This window comes from Leuresthes tenuis, unplaced genomic scaffold (assembly GCF_036924035.1).
Source record: "Leuresthes tenuis unplaced genomic scaffold, fLeuTen1.0.hap1 SCAF_15, whole genome shotgun sequence".
NCBI lineage: Eukaryota > Metazoa > Chordata > Actinopteri > Atheriniformes > Atherinopsidae > Leuresthes > Leuresthes tenuis.
Genome location: NW_027325369.1, coordinates 5,941,387 through 5,968,345, shown reverse-complemented (window position 1 = coordinate 5,968,345; position 26,959 = coordinate 5,941,387). Strand labels below are relative to the sequence as shown.

Genomic DNA, 26,959 nt, shown 5'->3' with positions numbered 1-26,959 from the left:
GAGAAAAACTCCCTTTTAACAGGAAGAAACATCTGGCAGAACCAGACTCAGAAGGGGCACCCATCTGCCTCGACGAGCTGGGGTTAGGAGGACTTAAAAGAGGGGACAACAAACACCATAACACCAAGCCATCGATACCTGCAATGAAGGAGAAACACAAGTTAATGAAAGTTAATAAAAGTGAGCAGAGTAAGGAAAAGGTGCATCATGGGAGGTCCTCCAACAGTCTCGGCTTATAGCAGCATAACTGTGGGATGTTTCAGGGTCACGTGAGCCATCCCTAACTATAAGCTTTATCAAAAAGGAAAGTTTAAAGCCTAATTTTAAAGGTAGAGAGGGTGTCTGCTTCCTGAACCCAAACTGGCAGCTGGTTCCACAGAGAGGGGCCTGGAAAATTAAGGCTTTGCCTCACATTCTACTCTTAGAAACTCTGGGAACCACAGGTAAATCTGCAGCCTGAGAGCAAAGTGCTCTGTTGGGAAAATTTTTGTTAATTTTAAATTAATTCTAATTTTAATAAGGAAGAGGCTGATTGAAATTAAAGTGCCTTGAACACCTCTGGTCTGGTCTGGCTGAATATTAAACATTTCTACACACAAACAGCAGTGTTCAGCTTAAACTTGAGATTAATTCAGATTTGCAGGCTCATATCATCATTTAGTAATTTAGTAACTGTCTCCAAATGGTACTTTCTCCACCAGTCATGCCACAGGAAGATAACAGTTGATCCCTAACCATTATCTAGCCACTATAGGGTAGTGAATAAGTCAGCATTGCATAGTTTTTCATTTGCTCTTTGTAAGTTTACAATTATTTGGTTTGTCTACCAACACTATTTAAGAAAACTCAGTAAAATGCATACTTATTTGTTTTTAGTCTGATGATATATTCCTTCCTCACAAGATATGTTTTTGTAAGAGCCTCTCATTGTGTAAGAGCCTGTCATTTGCATTGAGCTCTTTGGTCATTGGTTATCTTGATGAAATATTCTAACTTATTGAGATTCTTATCATTGGTTATAAAGTAAGTTATAAATCAGTGTTCTGATTAACACTGAAAAGCGCAAAACTGAAAGTTCTGTAATGTCATTTTTGTTTTTAGTCTTTTTACTTTGTGGTGTTTCTGGGGCTAGAAAATATGACTCAGTTCAGTTGGCACATATATCAAGTATGTTTTCTCTATCTAATACTTTTCCAGTGAAGGCATGTGATTGATGTTGTACATCTGTTAGCAAGATGGAGCAAAGAATAACAAATTTCATAAAACTTAGTGGAGAGTTGGAGCACTGACAAAGGAAGAACCCATTAAATTTTGGTATTTTTGATATTTATTATAATTAATTAATTTATTTTATAATAATTTGCCATACCCGCTTCAAACATGCATGTTTGACGGTGGGATAAAGCTAGAGCACCTGGAGATAATCCATGCATGCATGGGGAGAACATGAAAACTCCCCACTGACAATCCCCAGCTGAGGTTCCAATGTTCTGGATGTGAGGCAACAATGTGAACCAAAGCACCAAAGCATCTCTTTATTAAAATGTCAAAATACAGCATTGGTCTCGACAGAGAATCATTCCCTTAGGGCACTTGTCAGTCCATTTGTCTTTTTGTTTCCTGTATTACACGCACGTAGTGGATGGATTTGTATAATAAAAATAGCAAAGGTTGATGTGACCCAACCTGGATATATGGATCTGAAATTTTCTTTATTCATTGCTGGTGGAGGAATATAGTTTTGGTATGTTCTTGATTTCAAATGCATCACATCGATCATACATTCATAGCAGACAGGTGGTTTGTCATTTTATAAAACTATTGTAAGTAGGATCATTAAATGGTGAAGTATTAGTTTGAATTTTTCCCAGTATTCATACCCTTTGAGAGGAGAAACATGGCCTGGTTGACCCTGAGGCTTCAAGACTGAATTATCATTTGATTAGATTTTTTTTTTTAATTTTATTTTGTAAGATATTGAATCACTCAAAAAATGTGTAAAGCATAATAATGTTTTTTTCCTTAAATGTACCAGACCTTAAACAGTCCGTCACATAAACTCCCCTTCGAATTGAAAGCCTGTAATTCACTATCCTTTATAAATCTGCATTAACGTTGCGTGGTGGGGAGACGTTCCCTTCACAGAGCTGCAGTGAGTCAGTGGTTGCTATGTGCTTGGTCCACTGCCAGAGTTCTGCACTACTGTGTCACATATTTAGATAAGCACTGATGGAGCTGAAGTGGTGCTGATTCAGGGTCAATGATGTCTGCGACGTACCTCGACCATTGTTTGCATCTCGCCTCACCAAATTAGATGAGATGACTACTGAGGTTTGACTTGCAGAGGGATTAGATGCGTTGACAGTGGCCTGCTGCTCGCCTTTGTCACCCAAAACAAACCGGGTGCTCCGTCCCCCAGCCTAACAGCTGCCGTCTGCTGACACGAGCCTTTGTACCAATGGGCCCTCATCGTTGGGGGCCACCATCCACTCTGCTCTTTGTCTGAATAAGATGCACGCAAGGCAGATGATTGTCTTAAAAAAAAACAGTTGCTTTGCTCTCCTGCTACCTCATCCTTAACACCTGGCACATGCATATATTTCTTTACCATCACTCAGTGGTGTTGTTGCTGAATTACAGATCCCCTAGCCATTAATTTCAGTTAGAGGGTCCTGTTGTTTGGCTATATATCATCAACTAGAAAGGAAATAAAGCGCAAACACTCGGCTCTCTTTTCAAGTCTCCGCATGGCTGGTTGCTGTGGTGATGATTCTTGTATTATGGCCAATTTCAGTTGCCACAGTAATGTTTCAGGCTTGAACAAAAGATTGTGAGACTAAAGAATCACAGAAGTTACTGCAGTGTCTGTGACCACAAAGTGTACATGTAGGTCTCTGGTATGGCAAATAAGATTAAATAAATACTTGAGTATTCATGTTTAAAGCTACAGTGTTTAAAGCTACTCTGCAGTGTGTGATTAATTTGTCTACACATGTCAGTGATTGGGCTCTGACTCACTCTCAATTTAAATCTCAATTTACCACTCACTATTGATGGAGTTGTACCGCCTGTTTATTATTCGGGGTGATATGTGAGGATGAGGTTTTAGACATTACCTACAAGATAACTCTTTCTTCTTGTCAAAACTAAACGGTATCATTTTATTAGCTGAAAATGCAGATGTAAAGCTTCCAAGACATCTGTATTCTAAAGCCACTAAAGTCTCAACTCTCCTGTCACTGCTTCTTTACAGAGTCACACTCTTTCATCAGGCACCTCTTTTCTACTTTAAGCCACAACAGACATTTACATAAGGGACATTAGAAGAAACCAAAATTGTAATGTTTCACTTCTGAAAAGAGCTTTAGTTTTTTTTGTTGTTGTTTTTTTTCACCCTCGAGCTGTGTTTTCTCCACCACCTGCTGTAGTTTTATAAGTCAGCTGGAATTAATGGTAATCATTCAGACCTGTAAAATATTACCAATTCTGAGTGCTTTGAGTCCCGGGCAGAGGTTCCATGCTGGGTCTCTCTGTGTCAGCAGCATCGTATCTGCTGGCTGTAAAATCTGAGGATGTATCCAACGACAGTAGCTGAATAGACAGCTGCACCTGTAAGCTCCTGCAGACCTTGACTAACTTTAATGGGCTGCTGTCTTTATCCCTGCTTGCTGTTAATACAGTCCTGATGAGTAATGTCTTCACTGTTTATCACATAATCTGGACTGTTTTCAGGCTAAATATCTACTTTAAGATTCCCCTGTTTCAGCCTATTCATTAATTCAAGGATACACACATACAGAGGCACTGGGTTGTCTGTAGCTCAGGATAAAGAGCAGCCATTTTCCAGTTGGGATGTCTTTGGTTCAGTGCCTGGCTTCCCAGGTACACTGCCTCCAATGTGTTCATCATTTGTTTGATGTAAATGGTAGAACCAGAATATTGTGTGGACTAAGAAATGCTGCATGAATGTGTGTGTGTATTGTGTGTGGTCAAACATTGCTAGAAAAGCACAATATTAATGGTGCATTTGTTGTTTAATCACATACGTATGTCAACAACACTACAGAAGACACTGGACATCAGTATTTCTAACATGTTTAAGGGGCATTTTTTTTCTTTCTTTTTTATATGTTTGTCTACATTTTGTAGGATTTAGATACAGTCCACAGGATTTATGATTTGCTTTTGTTCAGATTTTGGAAAATTTGCAAGTAATCTTGCAAAGGTGAGAGAATAGTATGCCTCTTAATTGATCTTAAAGGGCACTTTTATCCAAATGAGCCAGGTCCCTTACGTGTTTTTACAAAAAAAAAAATATATATATTTCTTTTAAACTGCAAGCTTTATTGCGTTTCACATCTGTCTACATTTTAAATAGTAGATTGACAGGATTTAAATCTATATTCCTATTTAGATTAATAATATTTTCAAAAGTGAAGTGAACTCTCAAACTACTGATAAAAGAGAAAAGGTATGTGGTTCATTCTAAGGAATAAAATACAGCAAAAGACAGAAGTATTACAGAAACCTAGTAATGACAAATACCTATAAAAGGGGCAGCTTTAAAAAATATTTTATCTCAACATGCAATCCACAAAAAAATCAAATAAAACTGAATTAATATTAGAACTGGTATTTGATATCAAGATAAATTATCTTACAAATTTTCATCAATGGGCTCTCAACTTTATGTGTCCTTGAGTAAAGCTGTTTGGACATCCAGCTGTTAGTCAAGACTAGGCAGATGACAGAGGAGGGGGTGACAGGCTGCAGAGGAGGGCGGGGAGGGATGGAGGACTAGTTTTTGCTAGCGGATGAACCGTCGCCATGGAGTAGCCTCCTCACCAGCCTGTAAGTACCCCTCGTCCTGATCCCTTGTCACGCCTCAGCGCACCTGGTCAGTGTGTGGCTGGAAAGGCAGACGGATGAAAGGAGAGCAGATCGGGTGTTTTGTTATGATAAATAGAAGGAGAGAAGGGGGATGGGTCAGGCTTTGTCGGCGCACACATGCATGTAGGCAGGCAGAAACACTAAGTTCCTCAGAGCAAATTAAATTCAGCTGGATTCTCGTGTGTGTTGGTATTTAAGGTAGCGGCTTAAACGCAGTATGTGTTTGTGTATTTGGTTGTTTGTGCTTGGGTACAATGAGCCTTTTAATATTTAACCATGATCATATCAGCTTGTAATTGTCACTGATGTTTTTCTCCGCCCCTCCATCAACTGCCTTGTCCTCTCCAAATGTAGAAACATACTCGTGCTCATACATGCATAAACATAAAGACATGCATGCAGCTGCATTAACAACTAAAATAAGATGGAACACAGCTGCGTTATTGTAGCATCAGCATCAAGAATTATTAATCTGTCTCATTATGTAAGGGACAACAATTGGCAGGAATGCAGCTTGTTGCTGCATTAGTCTCACTGTTGCATTATTCAGCTGGGTTTCATATGGACAGTGGGCACCTTCAATTGTCTCCGAAGTTTCTACTATTAAACAGTAGAACAGTGGTATTGAGTCCAGACATTTTTTATATGATAGTGAACATTAAAAGGCCTCCCTGTTTCCTGTGATGTTTGTTTGTAATTTAACTGCAATTTATCAGTAGAAAATTCCCTCAATGTTTTCTTATTTGTTTCCTCAGGAAAAAAAATGTAAGTAGTCTTGGTTTTTCTTGGTTTGTGGGAAATCAACATGACAAAGACTCACAAAATGTCACAGAACAGTAACTGTGTCACTATTACACAACTTTAAAAGAAAATCATCTGGGAACATTTGCACCAACGTCTGCAGGACGGTTGTAGGTCACAGGAGGGAGTGCAGTCATCTGCCAATCAGAAGGCGGGTGGTTTGACTTCTGGATTCACCAGATCACATGTTGAAGTGGTCCTTGGGCAATATACTGAACCCCACGTTGACGACCAAGGGACGTGTGAATGTTGTAGGATTGTATGGGCTAAAACGTGCAGTATCTGTGTGTGAAAATGGGTGAACGTTGCTTGAAGTGTAAAAGACTGTGAGTGGTCAACTAGATTAGAAACAGTAGTACAGTCTATTTACCATATCAAAAAAAAAGAAATTTAAGGGATCCATATCCAAATCATTAATGTATGAAATTAGTTCCTGACAAAAAGTATATGTTGTAAAATAGCATTTTGTCACGATAACAACTTCTTGTAAAACATTTGTAAAATCTGCATTAGCCTTTGAAATCTAAATATTACAAAATATGTCACTTCTCAAAGTTGCAAAAATCATAATTGCAACCTTAAACATATATATTTTTTGGAACACACAATCTAAATGACCCAAACTTCACAGTATATGCTTCAGTGCAATGACTAAATCACCCATCCAAATAGATATACATAGACATACACATATTCACGAATATTTTCAGTGGTGCAATTTGGTGGATAGTGGAGTGTCACCTCTCTCCATTCTGGATTGTGTTAGTTTGCATGGAAGAATGATCTGATGTAGGTCACTGACCTGAGAGCTGAACTGGAATGTGGGCCCTCTCCCAGACAGCACACAACTCTCAGTCAGATGTAGGTCAGCTTGCAGCTTGTAACAGCTCCTGGTGAGTCATATCTCAGAAAGATGGCGACACTTCCTGTGCTCTATGACAGCCTGCCACAATCTATGGGGTAGACCTGACTAGTGCTGGCTGTGTTCACGAAGCCAGCGTTAGTAAGCAGAACAATGAGACACAACAATTTGGCTGGTTCCCAAGTGTACACATAAAACACAACTGACTCTTCTGGTTAAAAATATTTGAACTTGGTTTGAATTTGGCGTTGGTCATTATTTGCTCCTTTATTTATCATGAAATTGATTTTAAAAAAGTGATACACTTTTGGGGTCTTTGTTGGTTTTTGACAAAGCTTGTAACTTTTTTATTATATGAACTTTTCCCACAGGGTGAGAAAGCTGAAGGAGACACTGGTGACGGTGCAGCAGCTTGATAAGAACATGAGTAACCTGCGGACATGGCTGTCTCGTATCGAGGCTGAGCTGGCTAAGCCGGTGGTCTACAATGTCTGCCATAGTGATGAGATTCAGAAGAAGCTGGCTGAGCAGCAGGTGGGCAAAGACAGTGATTTTTGTGTTGATTAGTTGTTTGAACAGGTTGTTACTCAATCATCTAATGTGTATGAAGTTTGAAACTTGCATTGCATCTTTTTAAGACTTTAGTCAAATAATCTGTGTTTTTGTCTTTTTAAACAAACATCTACATGTCATCAGATGATAGCAGATGGTTCCCCAGATTGGGTGGAGTTCAGTAGATTAAAGGCAGGAGAAATAAAGGCTAAATGTGAACATTTTTACCAGAGGTGAAATCCTACACACTGTTCTGTTTCACAGAACCATCCAGGAAATCCTCTGTGAAGAGGGCAGGCACTTGAAAAAATACTCAGCAGGGGATAAGATGAAGCATAAGTCTATCATAGTTAACTTGTAAAATCCAGCACATCTTTTAAAACCGAACAGGATATGTGGAGCTGCCCTTCTTGTTTGTTGCGAATGTAAAACCGACCCATAGCTACCGAGCAGGAACCCCTTTGTCCACACCATTTACATACCAGAGCAACGAGCTGCGCACCTAGTTGGCGAAGTCAGCATACCATTTAAACTGCAAATCAGCAGCAGAATACATCGGATACCTGGCTCAGATCCATTTACTCTTACATCTGTCATATGGTTGATACAAATTAATTTAATACCACCTTTTTTGGATGCCAAACAACAAGGTGGAATTAAATAAATATATGAAGTAATTGACTGCAGAATATGTTTAAACCCAGGCTGAATGTTATTTACAAACAGACAAATTGTCTGTGTTAATTTCTTTCTCTGTGGCAGATTTATCTTCTCAACAATTATACACAAGCTAAACCTTAAGCCCTGACAGATTGTTGCTGTTTTAAAGTAACTCCTCCTTACTCAAGTTAACATATTTCCCTTAATTTAAGAGAAAAGGAGTCGACCCACTTATTGGTCAAAACTATAATGTTTCGGTGACAAACGGATATCTTGGAGCCAAATAAGATGATCATGATGCCAAGAATCTCACAAGAATCAAGCTGCTTGGCAAAGTTCCCATTGTGGAAGCGATTAACTTTGATACTGATGTGGATCATGATTTGAATCCAGGATTTTTTTTTTTCCCTTTAGCCGTGGCTGAGGTATGCCATCTGAGACTGCTTTAGTTTAGTCATGTGACTGCTGGTTACCCCATACAATTCCTGTGGTGCAAAATTAAAATTTTCAAAGGTGGAAACTAAACAGCAGCAGTAAACAAAATGGTGAATTCTAACAATTGAACAGTTGAAATCTTATCATCAAATGTATTTGAGCTTTTTTAATACGACACTTAAATCATTATCAGTCATGTGTGCTCAATGTTTATTTGTACTTGGAGGATTTTTTTATACATAAGTGAGGTAAAAAAAAAGAAAAGAGAGATCTTAAAAAGCAAAGTAATGGAAATATCAAAAATGGCATTTGTTTCTTCTACAACAAAGAGCGCAAGGATTAGGAGATGAACATTCAAACCAACCTCTGCAGTGGTAAAAAGTCTAGTTGTTTGCAACGCTATAAAACTACTGAGCTTGAACATCTTCTTCATAAAAAAGGGCTTACGGTACAAAGGAGTCTCCACTTTTAAGGAAGACACCATGCCTGGTTTTAAACCCTTATGTTACGGCCACCCTGCTGTGGTCCAAAAGCATAGTAACAGAGGAGTAGAGTAATGAATGCTGCAAAGTAAAATCTCAACAATGTCCAAGAAGAGAGCTATTTGTGAGGGAGGAAGCTGCCATGCTGAGCTGAGAGGTGGTAAATGCACTGAAAGGCAGGACTCATAAGGCAGTCCAAAAAAGGAAATTGGCTTAAGCCTGTTAGTTCAATTGTTGTCAGTCCACCAGCTACATTACTAAATGGCTAAAGTTTGCTGGCTTTATAGAAAGTGGAGGGGTGGAAAGGCTCATGCATGAAATGAGCCTTTCCACCCCTTATTTATACTCTGTATAAAAGATGGATGTTGCCACTGGGATGTCACTGCTGTTTAGAGGCCATGAGTATTGCATTTTGCCATTGCCATATTGGTCTTTTTAGTGCAGTGAATTATCAGAATTGGGAAGACTGTAGAAATGGAGAGGGATGCTTGAAAACATTTACTTTATTTATCTTTGAGGAGTAATATCCAGAAAATTACAAAATTTCATTGTCAAGTTTAGACGTGACAAAGGCAAAGTGGAGAATGGCATCCATGAGGGTCAACGGTTACATTATTAAAAACAGTGTTTTTTGGCCATAACCATGATTGTTTTCTTTCCCTGAACAACTATTGGTATTGTTTAAAGCCAACCAGGAAACAAGAAAGGTGTTTTAGTAAAATGCTGTTGTGCAATTTACGGAGCTTATGTTGGTCTCGACCTTACCATCACACAAAGGCTCCATCCACCATTTGTCCTTCTCCATATGAGGTCGTTGTGGCTTCTTAAATGAAAAACTTCAGAATAATGTCTGCTTGGATGTGAAAATGGTTCAATGACTCGTTTTTCCACTCAGCCACTTATAGGGGCGACATTTTACAGGTCGCCATTATGAGTTGTATGGAGGGTTTGAACAACCCACACAACTGTTTCAGTTGGAGGACTTTATGGCTGCTGTAAACTGTAATTAAAAACTGAATGTAACCACCACCATTTTAAAGGTCAAAGTTTGTCATCTGATTATCACCATACACGGACTCTGATTGTGAACTTGAGCAATTATGTATTCCAGTGGCAATATTTGTCAACATTATCTAGAAGCTGAAGGTGCACTACATAGCTACAAGCATGTCAAGCCATGTGCTTGACGCTACTTTTATCTTTAAGGAAAAAGATGAAGCCAGTGATTCATAAAAAGATAGCAAGTGAACTTTTTTGTCTAGAAACTGAATGTTGTAACAGAGGAGTTTGGATACTTGTTATGTTGGCGGTTAAGGGATTAATTTCACGAGATATTAACATTATTTAAAGACTGAACACTTTTATTAAATCAATCATTTTCTCTTTATTCAAAATCTTAAAGAACTTTGCAGTGCAGTGCATTTGAAACCTGTAAAACAAGCTGGACTTCAGTTTCCTGTCTCCATTTTGACACGAAAATGTCTGAAGAAATTGAGCATTTGTCTGATGAAGGAAATGGTTCCAGTTTTACCGGAGGGTAATAGAGACAGATGACAGACAGAAGGGGAAAAAGGAGACAGAAATCAGAATCAGTGAGCGTGAGGAAGATTTGGAGAGCTAGACTTTCTGAAAGAGATGGAACTTCTCCGGTTCTTCAGAAAAGGCTGCAGGTCTCTCCCATTAGTGAATAAGGGGTGGCTGAAATGACTCTATGGATGGGCTCTTAAAGCTTTTACCTGTCACTATGGTAACCCAGAGAGTGGTAACTTTGAACAAACAAGAATGGACAAAAGATGCTTTTGGGCCCCAGAGAAATGGAGCTGCACACACACACACAGAAATGCACAGACACAATAACAGTTTGGTGTTGAAGTACTAGAGTTGATTATTGAGGCAAAAAGGCTATTTTTTTGTTTAACATTTGGATTTTTAAGGCTTTTCCTGGTTAAATTATTTTTTTATTTTTTTATACTATACCTTTTTATACTATACCTTTTAAACTAAATGTGCTTCTTGAGATCAACTAAGCTTCAACTTTAGCATACAACAGTCATTCAAACTCAACAAAGAGCATGCAATTCCTTAAGTAGTCTAAGTAGTACTTCTTTTCCAAGACAATGACTCTTTAAAATATATATATATATATATATATATATATATATAGATATATATATATAGATATATAATGAATTATTGATTTAAATTAAAAAAAGTCCTTTCAATTTAAAAAGAAAGTCCTTTCAGTTTTTGAATAGTTCTCATGATATTGTGTTACCTTAATATGAAAGTGGAGGCCCATGATATAAGGTAATGATACGTTCACATAGGTGAAGTCTCCTGTTTCTGCTGTCTGGTGTAGATGGTCTTTCATTGGCCAGCAACTGACTACTGGATGATGACTCTGATCTCGTCTCAGTAACTTCTGTAATATCTGGTTTGTGACTGGAGAGAAATATTTTGTTCACTTGATACTCGTGGAGTGTTCTCCATCACTGAAAAAACATCTGCTGAAGAGAAGTGGGAGATGCGGTTGAACGTTCTGTATAATTACATATTCATGCCATTTCTTGATACTGCTTGCAAAATAATTATTGTTTGTAAACAACAATATTACCCTGGGTCCTTTAGTCACATGTAAGTTAGGTGTGTGTTTAATCATGATAACAGTTGAGTGTTTATTCTAAAGCATTGGTGGATTCAAGATGACTATAGCAGGAAACCTGACATGTTTTTGTTTCGTTATAGCATTGCCCTGACTTTACTGCATTAGTGCGGGTTTGTTTATAATTTTGTGTGAGATTCCAACCAAAGTGAGTGCAAACATGTATGAAATCAATCCTAACTGCTCTGGATCATTTCAAAGAAAATAAACCCGTAGATCAGATGTAAGTGTATCTGTGCGGTTTGACCTGCAGGATCTGCAGAGGGACATTGAGAAGCACACAGAGAGCGTTGCATCGGTGCTGACGCTGTGTGACGTCCTACTCCATGATGCTGACGCCTGCGGCAGTGAGAATGACTCCATCCAGCAGACCACCCGCAGCCTGGACCGCCGCTGGAGAAATATCTGCGCCATGTCCATGGAGAGGAGAATGAGGTTAGCAGTCACACTGCTTCACAGAAAAAAAACAACAAAATAAAAAGAATTGCATCATCTTTGTCAAATTAGGTTTAATAGTAAAAAAAATCCAGAAGGGTCTTTTTTAACCCATTAAAACCAACATCCTTTAAAAAAAACATTCCGTTTTCAGGATTGAAGAGACCTGGCGCCTCTGGTGTAAGTTCCTTGACGACTATTCTCGTTTTGAAGACTGGCTGAGAGCAGCCGAGCTCACTGCAGCCAACCCCGATTCTGCTAATGTCCTCTACACCAGCGCCAAAGAGGAACTCAAGAAGTTTGAGGTCAGCTGATTATTCTAATTTCCCTTTTTCACTTTCTCACTTTCTTTTTTTTTAGTAAGCTGCACTTTGGCAAAACACTGGATGAGAGGACTTATGTGAAGCATTGTTTCAAGTGTATCTTGAAATGTAAAATGTTTTTTGATACTTCACTGAAAGTGTATATATATATATATATATATATATATATGTTAAAGATAACAGGACCACAGAATCAGTGTGCAGTCTTTCAACTCCTTAAGGCTCTCTGCGGCATAAATGCAGTTTTTTTTCTTCTTTTAGCAAATTACTCATTAAATGTTTGGCATTTCCTGTATACCAGTCTATATTTCGACCAGATAGTGCACCATGGGAATGGTTCTGAGCATGAGAAGGAACATCTGCTACAAATGTAAAAATAAACGGAAATATAAACTGTAGCTGTTGAAATATTATGCTGGTTATCAAATTGTTGAAAATGATCGCCAGCACCTGAAACATAAAATCAAAATAAGTTCAATTCATACGTTTTCTGTTCTTCTGTTTTTTTTAGTAAAGCTATTTTGTATTTGTTTGGTTTGAAACAGGCTTGGACAAGATTTAACCCATTAGATTCTCATCTGTTACATGTTTGTTTCCTGAGCCAGTCTGAGCGCTCAGACTGGCTCAGGTGTCCTGTCGTGCTGAGAAACAGTCACAGTGTTTGATGCATCTGTGTGGATTAGAGACACAGATTACTGACCGGTAATCTGAGCTCTGTTAAAGTGCCTTCGTCTGCAAAGCAAAAGTGGTGTTGCTTGTTAGAATACTGGACATGTAATGGAAGCTTGGGATGCATAACCCTTCCAAAAATCAGTGAACTGAGGGTTGCCTATTCATGTTCTTAATCTGCTCTTAGAGGCAGAGGTTAAGGTCTGTTGTGAGTTTTTGGCTGTTGCAGCATGCCGGACTGTTTATCTGGTTTTGTATATAAATTCTATTTGAAAAATGTGTCTTTTCTTAGCATCCATCCAGGGTATCTTAAGTTTTTCAGTTAACCCTCCTGAGCTAGTGATGCTCTCTTTATAACTGGGATGTTCTCCTATTCTCTGTTTGATGCTCTCAAGTAGTCTTCCACAAGAATATGTTGATAGATAAATCTAATCCTTGATTTAAAGTTCTTGTCTGTAGTTTTTAGTCTTTTGTGTATGTGTGTGTGCTCACTCAACATTGGATCTCCCAAGCAGGCGTTCCAACGTCAGGTTCACGAGCGGCTGACTCAACTGGAGCTGGTCAATAAACAGTACCGGCGTCTGGCCCGAGAGAACCGCACTGATGCTGCCAGCAAGCTCAAAGTCATGGTCCATGATGGAAACCAGCGATGGGACTGCCTGCAGAGGAGGGTGGCAGCTGTACTCCGTAGACTAAAGGTGAGCCATGGGATCAGAGGTGAGGAGCTGGTCAGTTGATTTTATTACATAGCTCTTCTAATCCAAATTTTTGGAAGCTTCCTTAAAGAGAAGCAAAAAAAAAAACCAATTGATTGAGACAAAAAACAGAAATCAAGTATGAGCATCAAACAACAGATCTATGTGGTATCTCCCAGCTCTTATCTGCACCCTAAGCTGCTGGGATTTAGGTCATCTCTCAGGCAGTGACAGCGTGCACATTTGCAGGGAGCTGTTTTCATGACAGCGTGTGATGCTGAGCAGATGGGGACTGTGCATATAGTTTAATGGGTATCGTGTGTGATCAAAAGAAGTCCTCTGATCAGTGCTAGTTGCCTTGTGTGTCTGCAAGCCTTATATGCTTCATATGCAACATTACAAAAGCACAGTCAAACTGCTTTATTCGCATATTTTGGATATCAATGTGTATGTAAAATGAAACCAAGTAAAAATTGGTCCACACAAAGGTCTTTTTCCTTTATTTGTAGATGAAACTGTTTGGCTTTTAATGTAGCAAACGCTTTGATTTCACAATTACATCACTGTGGACTGCTGAATCTTTGGAGGTCAGGAAACAGAGAATTAATTTCTGGTCATGGTAGTCCTGTCTCTCTAAATAATCATCAGCCATCTGTGGTTGCTCTGTAATGACAAGGAAAGATCAGATGGAAAAAATATATAAATGTATACCTTGATTTATTTATTTATGATAAACTCAGCCACATAATCATATTGAGCCACTTAATCATATTCTCATACATCAATATTTCCATCACGCGGTATAAAAAAATGATAGAATTACTAAGATTATGATATCTATCCTCTTCAGCACTTTACCTCTCAAAGAGAGGACTTTGAAGGAACTCGTGAGGGGATATTGGTCTGGCTTACAGAGATGGACCTTCAGCTAACCAACGTGGAGCACTTCTCTGAGAGTGATTTTGAAGACAAGATGAGACAGCTGAACGTAAGACTTCTTCAGTTGATTTTTAAATTTTTTTTTATGCAACTGGTTACGCTTGGTCTCTGAAAGTCTACAATGCCTTTTTCTTTCCTCACAATTTCCCCTGCAGGGTTTCCAGCAGGAGATCACCCTTAACACCAACAAGATTGATGCCCTGATTGTGTTTGGGGAGAACCTGATTCAGAAGAGTGCTCCCCTGGATGCTGTGCTGATTGAGGATGAGCTGGAAGAGCTCCACTCCTACTGCCAGGAGGTGTTTGGAAGAGTGGCTCGCTTCCATCACCGTCTCGTCAACCGAAGACCGGTCAGTAGTACTAGGACCAGGAGTTAGATGAAAGGTCCTGGGGTTTCATTCAAAGAGAACTGTAGGTTGTCCTTATAGTCTGCTCCTCTATTACTGGGCCACTCCTCTGAGAATTGCCTGGCTAAAAGTCTAGAGTCTAATCATTCCAAATACGCTTAGAAAAAGTTTTTAAAGCACATGCGAGGTCTGCTCCTTGGGACAAAATTTTTATTTCAACTGGCACTTGTTTTTGCTACTCAGTTTCTTGGACTTTTTGGACTTTCAGGTTCTGGAAGAGGAGAGGGAGATGTCTGACCGCGACACAGACATGGACGACACTGCTGATCTGACAAGTGGGACTTCCTGGACAGAGGTGAAGAGGAAGAAGGAAGATAATGAAGTTCCAGCAGCCGGGGGAGTCTCAGCTGGACGGCAGGCCATGTGCCAGCTCCTGGTACCTCCTCCAGAGCGGTCAGGAAGAGAAACCCCCGTCAGCGTGGACTCTATTCCCCTGGAATGGGACCACACAGTAGATGTGGGAGGAACGTCATCACATGAAGAAGATGAGGAAGCCACTTTCTTCAGCGCTGTTTCAGGTAACCTCAGGTCTCCTTATTGTTAAAGATTTGACTAATATTTTCTACAGTGACTTCCTCAAGTGACAAGTGACTTCCTCAAATTGCTGGTTTATTCAGAGTATGTAGTAAAATGGTATTTTTAGATGCTCCTGAAACTTGTGCAGAGCTTATTCTATACTTCAGGAAACAGCAAGTCACACACAGTTTATCTCCACTCTTTCTTCCAGATGTGAACGTGACAGAGAGTTCAGACTCGTTTGTTAAAGCAACTGTCAGAGCAGTGAAAGCCGTTTCGGGTAGGCTCTCTGCCTCCTGCATGAGTCTGCATCACTGTTTGATTATTTACAAAAATCCTGCCTCCTACCAACCCCACACCCATCCAATTCCATCTAATTCAGAGATCAGTCTCATCTTTCTTTACCTTGAGTCACACATGTGGCTGTGCACTGCTGATAGTTATTGCTTTGAAACTCATGAAGTTATGAAACTTGCACGATACTGTCAATGGATTTTAAACATTACTTTAATCTGTGGTTTATTTATTATTGTTCTTGCATGTTGCTGACAGATACTTTATTTTCTGCATGTATCATTTGTATTTTTTTTTTTTAGAAGTGGAACGCATTTTTATACAACTAGCCTTTATTTTCCCAGTATTGCTAATTTTTTAATCCTACATTAATTTTTTCTTTTTTTTTGTTACTCTGTAGTAAAATCAGTGACCGACACACCCAGCTGGCATCAGCCCGGCTCCCCAGATAGGAAACGGGTTCCCCGAGACATCATCCGAACCCTGAGTTCATTGCCAACGCACATTGCTAGTACTCCTTTCCACCAGCAGGGCTACGTAAGAGAGCACATAGAATCATATACTCAATTTTCTGCCCAACACCAAACCTGAAATGGCTTCATGTTGGCTTATGAGTGTGTTGTCTGTGTGTTCAGGCTAAGTTGATGTCTGAGTGTAGTGACAGCATTAACAGTGTGAAGAGAGTAAAACTGATCCTCAACGATGATGAGGAGCTCGACGATGCAGGTCTGACCAGCAGCACAGCAAACAAGCAGATCGGCACAGGTATGCTCACAGAGATAAGAACAGCAGAGGGAGGAGTCATGGAAAATTAAACCTCAGTAAACACAGCATGCTCAGGGACTTGATGAAAATTCAGAAAATGCACTGACTGTCACAAAACACGTGGTAAACTGGTGCATAGCTGCATTTTGACCACAGTAACCTTTTCCAAGAAATATGGTATTTTTGAGGGTTCTGTTCTTAGGCCCCTTTCCACTGCAGGGACTTGGGGCTAGAAATTCTGGGAAGTCTGGGAAGAAATTGTAACCCTAAAATAATCTTATTGTGGGAGCGTTCAGCTGTATACTTTCTTTTACTAATTGAGTTTTCCTTTATTTCCAACTTTCTGTGTCACTAAACTCAGCTTGAATATCCACAATAGCTCATCAAATCTGGTAACTTTATGCAGTGACACAGCAACAGTTGTTAATGTTTGCAAATACAGCAATAAAACTGAAATATTTATGCCGGCTTCAATCAGTTCAGAGTACAAATGTGTACTGTGAGCTATGGCGAGCAATTGTAACAAGTAAGGAATTATTTTTAGTATTAAATTATGATATCTGTATGTTTCAGAACAGAATAAGAAACACACACAACCCATGGTAATGTCTAACATTAACAGATCTGCATTGATACAGCTGAAGTGCATTTCCTGGTTTGACTGCTTTGTTAGCTGATTTTTGACCCAGTGAACTTAATTTTCCTAACTGAACCAGTACCTTAGATCTTAGTGGAAATGCAAAAGACCCAGGACTGAAATAATTTTTTTGCTCCTTGAAAAAAGCCCCCGGCCATTAAACTTCCTGGAGCTGTTGTCCACAATGCATCTTATGTTATTCAGTAATGTGTGATGGAGATAAAGTGCCATTTTTTTCTTCAGAAGAATTTTAATCAATAGCTTTACGAAATAACTCAGAGGTGAATCTTATTGCTCATTTGAATCGCCAGTCTAGTTGAAAAATGCAATAGAATAGTCAATTTTGTTTTAAAAAAAGTAGAAAAGTAAAAAAAGATATACTGGAGGTTACAGAGGGATGAAAATCTTGATGAGACAAAGTCAAATTCATCAAGCTGATACACTTTTTTTTTCTGTGAGTTGAGCTGTTCTATCACTAACATTGCTTTCAGTTCACGTTTTGGTTCAGTAAAAGCCGATGCTTTCTTTACAGGATAAAGGCTTGAAATGGGATTAGCTGCCAAGCAGCCAATCATTCATGACCACATAGTCATTTTATGACTGTAACTGCAGCTTTACCATTCTGTTGAAATACTTGAAAGTACCTGGCTTAATAAGTGTGCTGTATTATCTACTCCTCTGACTTCTCTACAATACAGTTTAAGTTGTGATTCATACAGTAGTATGTTAACTCTAAAAATTAGCTTGTTTACATAACAGACTCTCTAATAATTCACTTATGCTACGATATACTTTGTAATTGTTATAAAGTGGTTCGAACACTTTAACCCTTTGATATTCTTAAGTGAGACTTATGCCTCAGTGGTACCATGACAAATCTAAAGGTTTTACACAGAAAAATATTCTCAGGCATTCTATATCTCATCCCTCTGACTATTGCGCGCTTAGGTGTGATTGAGCGCTGGGAGCTGCTACAAGCAGAAAAGTACACCAACGTGTCAGACATCAAAGAGGGCCTGGAGCAGTGGCAGAAGCTCAACTCTGACCTCTGTGATGTAACTTCCTGGCTGGGCAGGGTGCTGCCGGAGCTTGAGAGGCTACAGCGAATTGCACCGTCCACCAGCATCCGAGACACTGAGGTCAACATAAAGAAGCTTAAGGTATCAATGTTGAAATTGCTTTAGAATAGTTTAGAATATGTTTGTAAAAGAAATTAGGGAAAATACTAACAAAATGCACAACGATAAGTCAAAACCAATTTTTCCCTTTCATCTGTGAAGGAGATGCAGAGAATCTTCAACAGCTACAAGTGTCTGATGATCTCTGTCAACCTGAGTTGTCGTCATTACCTGCGGGGCGACAGTGTGGAGCTGCAGGAGCTGCAGGGGGCTCTAAACTCAGCCAATCACAGCTGGACGGAGGCCTGCAGTAGTCTGGAGAGCTGGGAGAGGACGCTGCACTCTGCTCTAATGCAGTGCCAGGTTAGCTACAAAGATGCTACATAAAGCATTTTCTGTTTGCGCTGTAGAAGAATTTAAAATAATTGAATGAACATTTAAAAAGAGTAGATATGTTTCTCAAAATCCGACTTGTCCTTTTCCAATTCTTTCTTTTCAGGAGTTCCATGAAATGCTGCACTCACTGCTGATGTGGCTTTCTCAGGCTGAGAGCAAATTGCGTGCTGTAAATGTTGAAGACCAGTCTGCTTCACCGTCTGCGCTGCTGGAGCACCAAGACACACTGATGGTGAGAAGTCATTTGAATGTATGATATTAATAAAATATTATTCCTGTTTGTGAGGATATTTATAGATGATTCTTTATTAATAAAAAAAGAGAGAAGAAAAGACCAAAAACTTTCAACCAGAACACTTTATTACCAGTGAGCAGCTGGGGTTGAGCCAGAACAGATAAGTGATTGTCATCTATTCTAGTTCAATGGTTCATGTCTCAAATTTACTGACTTGTAGAAAGCAGTAAGCTGTCCCTGTGATTCTTAGGTCATAGTCTAAATGGAAGTTGTGTTTTTGCTGATGTGAACATCTTGATGCCAACTTTGCTACAGAAAGAGCTTCCCCTATATATTACGGCCTATTTACATAAATAGTATGGAAAAGTTAAGGCTTTCTCCATCTGTCTCTGTACCAAAACACTTTACGCTTTAACAAAAGTACACCATAATACAGTCACAATATTCTTATCAGTCACAGTCTTTACTTTGACACAACAATTGCAGCTTTAGGCTTAGTATGTTGATGATGACAAATAGTGCACATGTGAGTGCACAGGGCAGATACTTGACAGCTGCCAGACTGCCAAACATCTCTATATTAACCACCTGAACCTCAAGAGTCACAGTTTAGTCCTGTGACATTAAATGGATATTGTTCAATGAGTAAACTACATTAATTAATGGAGATTACTCTGATAATGTTCATTGTACCAGTGTTTGAGTGCTGTGCTCTCTGTCGCCCCCTGCTGCAGGCTCTGCAGGAGGAGCTGCGTGGCAGACATCATCAGGTTTCTGTGCTGCAGGAAATCTCCTTCCAGCTACTGCTGGAGGCCAGTGAAGAGGAAAGTGTGGAGGCCAAAGAGAAGGTCCACGTCATCAGCAACAAACTTCATCTGTTGCTGCGACAGGTGGCTGCAGCCGTAAGATCACTGCAGGAAAGACTGGTGGGTCCACCTTTACATCTGCTCAAACTTAGTTTGTCTTAACAACTATTCTGTTTCTGTTAGGGAAGAATTACTGCTCCACCCATATTAATGTTGATTGACATTCAATGGATTAATTTGTGCAAATTAACAGATATGATACTATGAAGCTACAATCATTGATACGGCCTCATATTTCTGTCTTGCTCAATATTGAAGCTTTAAACCTGACTACAAAAAAAAAGGTCTGTTAACTTTTTTATGATTTTTAGAAGTTCTCTTGGAACAAACTGTAATTTAATGCCACTTATGGTTGGCATTGAATACAATGTGTCATGTGTTCAATGGGCGTGTAATGTTAGATCTAATCTACCTTATTTGCAAAGTGGGTGCTTCTAGCATTTATTCCCAAAATGTAAGGAGAGCAGAAACCTGAGCGTCAAATTACTTGTAAAAATAAGGCCAATTTATTAATCAATGAAGAGGAGGTCATCTGGATAAACAAAACGGAAACACTTCTACAAATTATACATCCTGATGAAAATATTTAAAACAAAATTTAATCATCGCTAAGTAATGCTTAGTAACGCATACAGTACTTCAGTTTTATTTGAGATGTTTGAAAGGGAATTTTCTACCTTAAAAAACTTAAATCATACTTTTATTTTTCCAATTACTCCTTGAAAATCTAGAAATCCCTTATGAAGTGTTGACATGTAAAACAAAGCACTACTGGGTGCTGAATGTACCATAACAAAGGAGCATCTATCAAATCAAATTAAGTACAGCCACTCGGTTTTGTTTGGTTTATTTCTTCTTTTTTTTTTTTTTTAAATCAGTCCTGTCAATAAATACATTTTTCTCACTCTGCCGGCATCAGTGAGTTATGAAGTTAAATGAATGCAGAGTCACTGCATAAATCTGACTGGACTAGCTGCAGTGTGCTGACATTAGTTATGTCACCACTACACTCTGACCCAATCTGACAGATTTTTGATCAATATGGTCAAATTAGACTGCTGAGATAGGCTCCAGCCCACCCGCTACCCGATTAACGGACTGTCGATATAGAAAATGGATGGATGGTCAAATTATCTGGGGCAAATGTAAATCATGCACAAGGCTAGTGTCCAACTTTCCAAAACAAAAGGTTACTAATGGCCATTGCTCTGAGCCAGGCGACTTTTGAACTGGTTTGGTCAGTCTGATTGTCTGAGCGTGTTTGCTATCTGTATCTCTGGAGGGCTGTTTGAAGAGCTCTGAATTGGACAGCATCAGCCTGGGAACACTCAGCTCACCCTTGCTGCTGCATAAAGTACACCTCTGCATGTACAGTGTCTGCAGTTCTCAAACTGTTGCCATTTACACCAATAAAAAGATGTAAATGCATACTGTAAACCTACTCGATAGCAAGAAAAAAAAACTTGAAAATGATTATCTGTTTTGTCCCAAATGGTAGCCAAAGATGAGCAGATGGAATTTTTGCAAACACAAAAGACCTCAGCCAAATTTAGGTCTGAGGTGCTTGTGAAATTCTACCACAAGGCTACAGTGAACATTTGTAGTTAAATTTTTGCATTTGTCACAGCCCACACTCTATTTTTGATCTGGTCACCATAAAATTTCACACACAGAGCAGTGTAGGGCTATACAGTTACAGTTATGTCAGCACATCTAAAACTTCAGAAATTTAAACTTTCCAGTTTAAGACATTTTAATGGTAAAAATATTACAACAGTTTAATTTGTTTAACTATCACACAATATTCAAGTAGCACTGATTTAACTTATTGTAAAGTATTATTAGCTATACATTTACAGCATCAAATGCTGTGATGTGCTCATTACACAAAACATGCATTTATGTGACTAGAATAATTATTTTATCTTTTGCAGAGTGGCTTACTTTTTTGACATCCTGTGTAATATGTTCATCATGCTCACTATTAAATCTGAAATTGTAATAGTTGAGCACATCTACCACTTTTTGAGTTATGTATATAAGTATTAAGCAAACAGAAATATGCTAATTTTGCCAATGCATGCTAATTTTGCTATTGCTTGCTGATCTTGTTAAAATATGCTAATAATGCTAATTGTGTTGATGTCAGCCTTAATGTTTTCACCTAGTTGATAGCTGAGGAAATTTCAGTTGTAGATATCTTGCATCATGTTTTCAAAATGCTGAAGACTTTGACTTGTTCTTTGCTTTAGGAGGAAGCCCCTTCACAGGCAGTTACAGTTGGACAACCAGCGACTAGAAGGTGATTTTTGTTTAGATTGATTCGTAGTTTAGACTTTTGTAAAGCCATATGACAGAAAACCTTAGTTAATGTTTAATATTGTCTTCTTATGACAGATTTAGTTTGGTATGTTTTCACCATGGTGATAAAATGAGGACAAAACTAAATGCGATGCCTCTAAAAAAGATTTTTCTTATAGAAATTATCTGTATTATTATTTTTTTAGTCGTTGCTGTCAACCGTTTTAATAAGTGTGTTCTTGAGAGTGTTCTTGGTGCAAATTGGTTCCAGTGAACCTTGTTAATTGTGCTACCTCTGAATTAGATGTTATTTTTCGCTTTTCTTGGGTGAAAATAAAACCAAAACTGCATCTGCACTGACAAAGCATGAAAAATAAGCATTTTTTGTAACTTTGATATTCTAACCAATTATTATATTTTAACCATCATTTTCTTAACCTGGGTACATATGAAACAATAGGATGAAGATCACCATTTCATAAAATATGACATCCACCATAATCTTTTTGCTTCAGATACAAGCTTCAGATACAAGTGATACTAGCATGCATTCTCCAGCTTTTGGCTTTGTGTTGAAGTTGTCCTCAGTCAGAGAAACAGGTCACTCTTTGCGGATGCAGTTTATCGGTCTGAAAAGAAAGCAAACATGACGGTAAACTACATATCAATCTCTAACATTTGTCAACATTTAGGGAGGAGAGAAGGGATCATTCCCCCCAACAACCCTTCCTCTATCGGGTCTTAAGAGCTGCCTTCCCTCTCCACCTGCTTGTCTTCATGCTGCTGGTTCTGGTCTGCCTGGTGCCTCTATCTGACGAGGATTACAGCTGTACACTGTCCAACAACTTTGCTCGATCCTTCTACCCTATGCTGCACTACACCAATGGCCCTCCACCCACATAAACAACGCTAGAAGTGGAGTTTATGGCAGATCTCTCAACCAAAAGCGAGGTTTGAATCCAATAAATAGCCCTTACCAGTGTTAAGGAGAAGTTTATCAGCACCTTTTCCCCTCCACAAAAACAGAAGCACCGCCCCTCATGTGTGAGAGACTTGTGTGTTCTTCCCTCGAAATTATATTGTTTTTTTAAAAACATATATTTATTTATCGTCTAAATAAGAAGCCATATCACTGGTTTGTTTTGTGACTTTTTATGTATATTTGCCAGTTGATGTCAGTGCTAAACAGCCTCTATAACAAGTGCAAAGGTAAAAAACAATCACAAGATTTATTTTGATATCTGTATTTTGCACACTTGCAACAGTGTGTGGCATGAGGGATAAGTGACCATTTTTACCAAAGCATCTAGCAATCAAGGAGAAAACCAGCCAGTTTCTACCACTGCCACTATTTCTACAGTTTTTTGGAAAAGGCAGCAACTTGTTGATGGCACATTTTGTACACAAGTAAAAAGACATGTTGTTTTGTTTTTCTTATTAGATTTATAGGTATTTAAGATATGAATATCTGTAAACTAGGTCTGTTTTTTGAAAATGATTGCAGGGACTCATCTGCAGACATGCCTTTCTTTAGCTAAATGAACCACAATACTTCAACAGATAAATGTGTAATGATCTAATCGTCTTTTATCTTTATATAATGGCAAAATACTGAGAAGGTGATTGGGAAATTACCATTTCTGAGTGTGGTGCTGAAAGTGATCTGATGTAAAATGAATTTTACTGTCATACTGATACAGATCAAATATATTCCTTTAATTATCTAAAATATGTTTTTGTTTTTGTTTGATGAATTTTGGCTCTGTAGATTTTGCATGCAATCAACAAGATATTGTTGATTAATATTGGTGCAACAGTACTGGGAGTCCTGTGTCATGATACACACAGATGACAGATGGCTATATCAATTTCTGTAGAGAAATCTTAATGATAATATTTGAATATTACCTCTGTGAAGGCTTGTTACTCATCTGAAATTATCTGATTTCACCGGAGCAGTAAAACCATGTAGACAAACATATAACAAGATAAAACCCAATTTGTTGCAATTTGTTGTTTATGACTGTAATCTTCAAGTGAGATTTATCTGAATGCTGATTTAAAACATACTGATGCAGCACAGCAGAGTATGCCAGACTTGGTGCAGAAGTTGAATGTAAGAAACCCCTCGGTTACTGAATGTAGCTGTGTCCATGCACAATCAACAATCATTAAATATGTGAAATTTATTGTTCCAAAATGTTACAAAGAAAATTCTGTGAATAATTAGATTATTCTGTTAATATGCTTAAGGTCACACTCTCCTCAGAAGGTCAACAGAACAGAAACAAACAAGAAATAAATGTGTAAAGTTTGCTTTATTTTGTGATCTTTTATTTATGGTATGTAAAGATTGTCATTTTTGATTGATAATAAACCGTGTTGATTTGCAGTTGTTTACCATATATGAGTCAGTTTGAGAAAGACCCTGTCAAAGAGGCAAAGGGTTGGCTGACATAAACTTCAACAAGAACTTGAATATGAGTAAGTGTTTTGTGCACAATCCACCGATAGGAACATTTTCGGCATCAGATTTGTGCGTTCGTGCATGTGTGTTTTCATGCGTGTACAAGCCACAGACAGGAAAGAAAGGATAGTAAACACATATTGTCCATTACCAGTGGTTAGAAAATCTGGCACTAAGGTTGAATTTACAATTGCACATCTAAAAGGCATCTTGATAGTCCTTTAGGACTGCTTATCCAAAACTGTGGGACATTTGTTCCTTTGATTTTGTTTAGTAAGATTAAAACAAAGCTATTTGAGACTGGAATGTTGCAAATTAATGTGTGTTCTCTTAACTATTTAGTGATTTATGAGAGAGTGATTTGATAAATCGAAGCAAAGAAACCTAAATAATTTCACGCGAGTAGATCATCTTTAATGTGTAGTTGTGAGGAAAGACCAGCTGTTTTTTTTTTTCTTCATGCCTATGACTTTTATACTTTGTCTCACGTAGTGAACAACAGATATAACTCCAATTGTCTGTTGAAACATAACTACATCTTGAACTAGTAAACATACAAGAATAGTTTTAAGAGTTCTGAAAAATAAAGTACACTCTCCTTTAATTCTAAGGTTTTAAGTGTCAAAGACATAACAACAACAAAAAAGAATCTGATCCTTGATTAAAGAGAATACAACCACAGATGACCAACGACACATGTCCAGCCTTACTATATTAGGTGCTGCTAATCAGTTGTTCTTGATTAAGTGATCATCAGCAAGTGTGACTATCTTTATAAAAGCAGAAGATTTGGCAGTTTGCTGCTCTGGAGCATTCAGGTGCACACAATGCCAAGTAGAAAAGACATTGGCAGTCATTTCATTTGTTGCTATCCATCAAACTAAGAAGGGTTATAGGCCATTTTCAACCAAGTTAAAGTCATTCTACTGTGAGAATGATTATTCACAAGCCAAAAAAATACAAGAGTGAACGTTTCAGTCAGTTCACTCCCAGGTCAGACTACTATGCTCAGAGAAATTGCAAAAATAGCAAAACAACATCTCAGACTCTACAGGTCTCAGTTAGCATTTGGAATATTAAAGTTAATGGCAGTACAATTACAAAAATAAGTTTGGAAGAGTTGCCAGCAGAATCCCCCTTTTTTCTAAAAAGAACATTGCGTCACGGCTTAGATTTTCAAAGTTGCATCTGAACAAACCACAAGCCAAATTGGACAGATGAGATCAAAGTGGAGATATTTGGTCGTAATGCAGACCGCCATGTTTATTCAAAGTCAAACATAGCATTTCACCTCTAATGCCTTGTGCAAACTGTCACGGGTTTGGGTTAGACTCTATATGAGAACATTTGTCCAACAACTAAAGCTTGGCTCGAAATAAGGCCATGCAACAGGGCTATGACAGCAGCAATAACCAAACTTCAGTCCAGTTAGCAGGATGTGGGAGAACCTTAAGAGATCTGTACATAGATTAAATTCTGGTGTTGCTTCTGCATTTTGGCAAAGAATTTTATGCCATTGTAATTCATGAGAAAATATTACACAAATGTCATGATACATATGTAATGTGTTGTTCATCTGTGGTTGTATTTATTCTTAAATGTATAAGTAAGGACCAGTTATTTCTTTATTTTAATCTTTTTAACCTGATAGGTAAAATAAAAGTAAGAACATTTCCATGCGCACAGTGCGAAGTGAACTCAATGGATTGGGACTAAACAGCTGTGTATCCTTAAGAAAACCACTTATCAGCGAGCTAAAAAAGAAAGGCTTCAAATTGCTAGGGAGCATAAAGATTGGACTCTGAAGCAATGGAATATGGTCATGTGGTCTGATGAGTCCATATTTACCCAGTTCCAGAGGGATGGGTGCATCAGGGTAAGAAGAGAGGCGTATGAAGTTATGCACCCATCGTGCCGAGTGCCTACCATACAGGCCTGTGGGGGGGTAGCGATATGATCTGGGGTTGGTGCAGTTAATCAGGTCTAGGTTCAGCAACGTTATGTGCCCAAAGAATGAAGTCAAGCTGACTACCTGAATATACTGTATGGCCAAGTTATTACATCAGTGGATTTTTTTGGCATAGACATATTCCAAAAGGACAATGCCAGAATTCATAGGGGTTCAATTGTGAAAAAGTGGTTTAGAGAGAATGAAACATCAGTTTCACAGATGGATTGGCCACCACAGAGTTCAGACCTTAAGCCCATTGAGAATCTTTGGGATGTGCTGGAGAAGACATTGCGCAGCGGTCCGACTCTCCCATCAGCGCCATAAGAGCTTGGCAAAAAATTAATGCAACTCAGAAATAAATGCTGTGACATTTCAGAAGCTTTTCGAAATGATGCCACAGCGAGAGCTAACATCACATCAGAGCTAAAGGCAGTCCAACAAATATTAGTGTGTGACTGTTTTTTTAGATGGGCAGTGTATATACATTTACAGTATATATACTGTATATATATATATATATATATATATATATATATATATACATGTATATATATATATATATATATATATATAAAAGCATAAAAAAAGACACCTAACTCTT

At 38.4% G+C, this 26,959-nt stretch overlaps 1 protein-coding gene across 1 annotated transcript in view; it reads left to right on the top strand.

The window, feature by feature from the left end:
- The window catches only part of syne2b (spectrin repeat containing, nuclear envelope 2b), a 139,674-nt gene extending 115,342 nt beyond the window's left edge, over window positions 1–24,332 (top strand). The window contains exons 112-128 of the mRNA XM_072365901.1: window positions 6,925–7,087; window positions 11,598–11,779; window positions 11,934–12,084; window positions 13,287–13,469; window positions 14,317–14,454; window positions 14,561–14,755; window positions 15,021–15,330; window positions 15,540–15,608; window positions 16,023–16,159; window positions 16,258–16,387; window positions 17,973–18,184; window positions 18,305–18,505; window positions 18,642–18,770; window positions 19,508–19,730; window positions 20,896–20,993; window positions 21,892–21,941; window positions 22,633–24,332. Of these exons, the coding sequence (XP_072222002.1) occupies window positions 6,925–7,087; window positions 11,598–11,779; window positions 11,934–12,084; window positions 13,287–13,469; window positions 14,317–14,454; window positions 14,561–14,755; window positions 15,021–15,330; window positions 15,540–15,608; window positions 16,023–16,159; window positions 16,258–16,387; window positions 17,973–18,184; window positions 18,305–18,505; window positions 18,642–18,770; window positions 19,508–19,730; window positions 20,896–20,993; window positions 21,892–21,941; window positions 22,633–22,843 (2,782 nt within the window). The 3' untranslated portion in view covers window positions 22,844–24,332. The remainder of the gene's footprint in view (window positions 1–6,924; window positions 7,088–11,597; window positions 11,780–11,933; window positions 12,085–13,286; window positions 13,470–14,316; window positions 14,455–14,560; window positions 14,756–15,020; window positions 15,331–15,539; window positions 15,609–16,022; window positions 16,160–16,257; window positions 16,388–17,972; window positions 18,185–18,304; window positions 18,506–18,641; window positions 18,771–19,507; window positions 19,731–20,895; window positions 20,994–21,891; window positions 21,942–22,632) is intronic.
- The last annotated feature ends 2,627 nt before the right edge of the window (window positions 24,333–26,959 follow it).